The sequence below is a fragment of the Pleuronectes platessa genome, chromosome 7, assembly GCF_947347685.1.
Source record: "Pleuronectes platessa chromosome 7, fPlePla1.1, whole genome shotgun sequence".
In the NCBI taxonomy this organism is placed as follows: domain Eukaryota; kingdom Metazoa; phylum Chordata; class Actinopteri; order Pleuronectiformes; family Pleuronectidae; genus Pleuronectes; species Pleuronectes platessa.
Genome location: NC_070632.1, coordinates 2372545 through 2378229, shown reverse-complemented (window position 1 = coordinate 2378229; position 5685 = coordinate 2372545). Strand labels below are relative to the sequence as shown.

General features: G+C 44.0%; 1 protein-coding gene across 1 annotated transcript; it reads left to right on the top strand.

The window, feature by feature from the left end:
• The first annotated feature begins 205 nt into the window (after positions 1–205).
• On the top strand, positions 206–5369 carry dnaaf4 (dynein axonemal assembly factor 4). Its single transcript, XM_053426111.1, has 10 exons — positions 206–498; positions 730–873; positions 1329–1476; positions 1662–1795; positions 1880–2069; positions 2151–2293; positions 2546–2655; positions 2747–2900; positions 4524–4629; positions 4731–5369. Exons 2-10 carry the CDS (start codon positions 751–753, stop codon positions 4847–4849), a joined length of 1227 nt encoding a protein of 408 aa, XP_053282086.1. The 5' UTR covers positions 206–498; positions 730–750; the 3' UTR covers positions 4850–5369.
• The last annotated feature ends 316 nt before the right edge of the window (positions 5370–5685 follow it).

The following is a 5685-nucleotide window of genomic DNA, read 5'->3' as shown; positions in this document are numbered from 1 at the left end:
CCGTGTCAGTGGTCATAGGTTCCTTTGATGTCTTCAACTGCTGCACAGGACCGATCCATTACATCTGTGTGTAGTGACGGTGATAGCGCCACCTGCTGTCAAAAAGAGGGTACTCCTCGTTTTACAACTTGAATTTCAATTTACATCAGAAGCAGGAAGTGAAGCGTTTCTACCGCAGTGCAAACTGTGTTCACAACACGAAGCTTCTGGGCTGGTTTTAAACTGGTATTAAACTGGTTTTAAAATTGTATTAAACTGGTTTTTAACGATTCAGATTTTTCCCGACCGACGCGAAGGCAGCGTCAGCTCTGGTCGCCATATCAACGAGACGCAAAACGGAACAAGCACCCGGAAGTGGGATCGGCTGAGGTTTCTTCTTCTTCTCTGTTTCTCATCTTTAAAGGATTGAACCTGTCTGAAGACGAGTCCAGTGAGTTTCTTCTTCTTCTCTGTTTCTCATCTCTTGAAGGATTGAACTTGTCTGTTAAAAAAGATCCGGTGAGTTTCATCTTCTTCTCTGTTTCTTATATGAAGGATTGAACGTGTCTGTGAAGAAGACTCCAGTGAGTTTCTTCTTCTTCTCTGTTTCTCATATGAAGGATTGAACGTGTCTGTGAAGAAGACTCCAGTGAGTTTCTTCTTCTTCTCTGTTTCTCATATGAAGGATTGAACGTGTCTGTGAAGAAGACTCCAGTGAGTTTCTTCTTCTTCTCTGTTTCTTATATGAAGGATTGAACCTGTCTGAAGAAGATGCCTCTGCTGGTGTCCGATCACTCGTGGACTCAGACGGACTCGACTGTTCATATCCACGTTCCTCTGAAAGGAGCCAGAGCTGAGAGGGTGGACATCGTCTCCACAGACGAGTACATCAAGGTGAACTTATAATAATCATCTTAATGGATCACATATTTATAACCAACCGGTCTTTACACATAAAAACAACCTGTCAATGGTACAGGAATTAAATGTGAAGCAAAATATATTCTATCTATCAATCCATCATGTTGTTTATCTATCTTTCTATCTATTGTTTTCTATCTATCTTTTTTTTCTATCCATTTATCTGAAGCATCATTAAAATCCTTACTAATAAATATCACATCTACCACTTGTAGCCAGTTTTCTCACATTAACTGTTGAAATACTTTTTTATCCAACATGGACATATCAAGCATGGAACATTAATTAAACATATTTACAACTGACCCACTCACATGCATGTATTTCTGTGTCAGTGTAGAAACAATGATAAAGATCTAAACTGATTTAAATGTGAGAATTTTATAAGAGAGTTTTATGTTTCTCTTTATTAATAAAACGTCTTCCAGGTGCACTACCCCCCCTATCTGTTTGAGGCCTTCCTGCTGGAGCCTGTGGACGATGACAGGAGCTCAGCGAAGGTGGGAAACGGAGTCGCGATCCTCAACCTGATGAAGAGAAACAAGAAGGTTTGGAATCATCTGACGATAAACACAGGTGAGAGCCTCCAGCTGGACGTCTGGACATTTCACAAAACTGGGAAATCCTCCTTTTCCTCCTGGATCGAGTGGATTTAAATCAGGTTTCATGAACAGCCTGTCGGGCCTTGAGCTCGTCTGAGTGCGTTACTCAAAGTACCGAGCTTCTACATACAAGTCATCTTCTAGTTCTTTGTGTTTCAGATGATAAAGACCTAAAGAAGGAGATCAGGGAACGAGCTCTGTTGAAATACCAGGAGAAGCTCTCATCAGAGTCCAGATCCAAGAAAGAGAAGCAGCAAGCAGAGAAGAAATATGCACTGGAGACGATGATGAAGGTAGAACCTCACCAGGCGTCCAAATCCCAACACTGCACCGACAGGAGGACTCTTATGTCATCGTTTGTTTTTACTTGATCGCAGCTTGAAGAGGAGGCAAGAGACAGCGTCAAGAAGACGAAGGACGCAGAGCGAGCGAGGACCACAGCCGAGCTGGAGGCGTGGCAGCTGAGACAGAGACGAGAAGCTGAGGACGAAGATGAACTCCGGCGTCAGAGACACGACCTCAAGGCTCTGACTGAGAAGAAAGAAGCTGGAAGGAATGTTAAATCAGGTTTGTAATTTCCTATTGGATCAAATCTGTGTCTACTTGACTTTGTTATGTGTATTATAATAAATATGTGTCTGTGTTCAGGTCAAAGTGTCAAAGCAGTGAAGCCTCAGAAGAGACGAGGGGAGGTTCCTGCTCCGAGACGCACGGGGAACATCCTGGTGGTGTTCACCCCTCGAGTGTTTCCAACAGCCCTCAGGGAGTCAAGGGTCGAAGAGGAGGAAGAGGTGAGTCGTCTCCTCTTCCTCACACAGCACAAAGCAAAACCTGTTTTATATTTAATATGTTCCTTAAAGCAGCAGCTGGATTCCAATGAGTGTGATGCTTCAGTGGCTGTGAACATGGAGAACGTCTCCTCTTTCATTCCTTCTCCTCTTGATGCTTTCAGACCTGCACTGAACTCTGGGTAATCTCCTGAAACAAGATGTTTGTGTGTTAACTCACTGTGTTGCTTTGTGTTTTCACTTCACAACCCCCAGTGGCTCAGGAAACAAGCTGAAGCCCGACGTGCGTTGAATCCAGATGTTGACGAGCTGCAGGACCTGAAGGAGGAGGACAGGAACCCGGACTTCTTAAAGGACAAGGGAGAGTGAGTGAAGTCCCTTCTCCTCATGTAGGATCTCCTCCACAGATCTAACCGCCCTCGTGTTTCTCTGATTCCTGTGAACCGACTCTTTCAGTAAGTACTTTGTGGCCGGGGACTTCCTGAGTGCAGTGAACGTCTACAACCTGGCCATCCGCCTCAACAGGCAGCTGCCGGCGCTGTTTTCAAACCGAGCCGCGTGTCACCTGAAGCTCAGGAATCTGCACAAGGCCCTCGAGGACTCCTCCACGGTCTGTAGCTCAGTGTCTGTGCCCGTCTGTTCTCCACTGCATGCTCCAAAGTACATCGAACCAAAGCTGCTCGCTGGTGCCTTTACTGCCGGGTCACTGCTGTGTGGGTCACTGTTGTTGTCATTTTGTGCAAGGGGTGTAGAAGAAGAAATACAAGGCACTAGACAAACCAAAAACAACGTGTAGACAATGTGCTTGTGGTCATTCATTTATAGAGGTGAGCTGAATTATTACCTCCACCGGGGAGGTTATGTTTTCACCCCTGATTATTTGTTTGCTGGTTTTTTTTTTTGTGGGTTTTTGTGTTTGCGGGTTTGTGTGTTTGTTTGTTGAAGCTACCAAACAGTTTTGCAGTAAACTTGATGGAAAGATGGGAGGTGAGATGAGAAATAACTCATTAAATGTTTGTGCAGTTCAGAGAATTCTTGATATTTCCCCTGATTTCCCAGAGAATGATTCATGGATCTTGATGGAAACAATCAGGCACATGAAGGTGACCGATGTGTTTAAATCAAAATCTGGATCTAGTGGATTTAAACGTGGTTTCATGTGGTGCAGGATTATTTTCAGCTGCTGACCAGTAACTGAGCTACAGACCTGAAACTAGAACCAGTACGCTGCTGAGATCAGGTGGATTCATTAGAGCATCAACAGTTTGTGACAGTTTCACAAATATGTCCAAACAAACACCAGGGAATTGAATGTTGGTCTGTTGGGCCTTGGCCGAGCTCTTCTGAGAGACATTCCAGTGTGGGGGGGTTGGGGGGGGGGTTGTTTGCAGGAGCCCCTTTGACCTCACAAGTATCTAATCATGTTAAAGGATGAAGATGATACGAACAAATCCCTCGAACAAACAGAAGATCAGACGGGAGGAGATGATCCTTTATCACTGCAGCAAAGGGGAAAGTAGAAATAGAAACTACAAAAGAGTTCATTCCTTCAAAGCCCAACTTAGATCCACTCAAGCTGCACTAAACTACACTCATCGATATCAATCCTCTGAATGATTAGAGAAGATTATTCTCTGGGATGATGGAGAAAAGGCCCTCGTCATGTTAAAGAGACTCTCTCAGTGTTGCGTTGAGAGAGTGACCTTTGAGTTACACATTTTCAGTTTAATTCCTCTATTCACATGATTTCCTTTTTGTGTCTTAGACGAGTTGAAATCATTTTAATTAAGTAAAGAATCCTGCAAACAGGGACTGAAATGTTGTGAGTCCAGTGAGTGATGACGACTCTGGAACATCTCCCGTCCTGAAAGGGATTTTATTACCTAGTGTGGACAAGATAAGAAGTTATGCAGATAAGAATGTATCTGGTGCACATGAGATAAATAACTTGTTCTCTCAAGCTGATTATCTCTCAGGACTTTAGAGGCTCAGTAGAAGTCGAAGAGTCTTCACCCTTTTGTCAGGTTGCATTCTGGGTAATGTAGGCAGCAGGTGGATGAACCATGTGACACAGACTGTAACATTGTAGCAGCACAGTGTACATCATAGATTATGAGTTGATTGTTTCCTGGAATCTTATTGTGCAAAGTAAGACTAAAAAGAATGGACCATAAAGCAGGTGATGCACATCTGTATTGAACTGGTGTAAACATCTGCTCCCGTTCCTCTGCAGGCTCTGGATCTGTTGACTCCACCGGTCGCTGCCAACGCTGCAGCCAGGACCCGAGCCCACGTGCGGCGGGGATCAGCGTTCTGTCAGCTGCAGCTCTACGCCGAAGGTTTCTACACTTTACTCATCAGGACTTAAACACATTTCCACTTGGGTTTGAAGACAAAAGCAACACACAACTGGCTCATTTGTTTGTTTGTGTCTCCTCAGGACTTCAGGACTACCAAGCTGCTCTGAAGACCGACCCTCACAACGAGGCGCTGCAGGACGACACACAGAGAATACGAGACGTCATCCAGGGAACTGAGACTCTGTCAGACTCAGATTAAATAACCAATCCACACTCATGTTGATTTCAATCAGAGGATTTTCACCTGCTGCTCAGGAAACAGCTCGATGAGCACAGGAGAGGAAACTCAGAGATGCTCCAGAAACTCACAAGAGTTTGTAAAATGAAGATTTGATAGTATCAAAAAAACAAGGCGGGCAAATATCTAATAATCAATTAATCCACAGAAACTGAACAGTCACAAGATTCTCGTCTATGATCAGGTAACATAGAAAATACACTCGTGTTTGTACAGAAATGAGTGAGAAGGTTGACAATATTTATACTAAATCTCAGGGGAAACATCCAGAAGTGTGAATATGATTCCCCACTCAGTCAGAACGTGTTTGTGGAGAGAAAAAAAAAGTTTGTTTACTAAAAACATGACTTGTGTATCACTGGAGACTCTATGAGTTTGTGCACTGCGCCCCCCTGTGGTCAAATGTTGAGAATAATATTCAGTCATATTCAGGGGATTCATGTTTCTGAGTTTGTGTAATTTGCTGCAGATCCAAATAAAGTGTTGACACGTCCGGGGCCTCGTTTGTAAAGCAGCAGGATTCAGGTTTGATATCATAGATACGAGCAGGGGCGTATACACACAAAATGGGGTCTGAAAGTAGGTAATGGATCTAAATGAGGCCCCTGCACACAAGTAAGTGTTTGTGGTCACCTGACGTCCCTGACCAATCACAGAACCCTGAGTAACACGCTGCTTTCAGATTGAGGGGATTTGGAAATCGCCGCTTTTCTTTGAAACCACTTTCTGTGCTGTTTTATTTCGCTGTGAGTCTGAAGTGCAAATTGAGGTCAAGCGATCAGACCATCCAGAGGGTC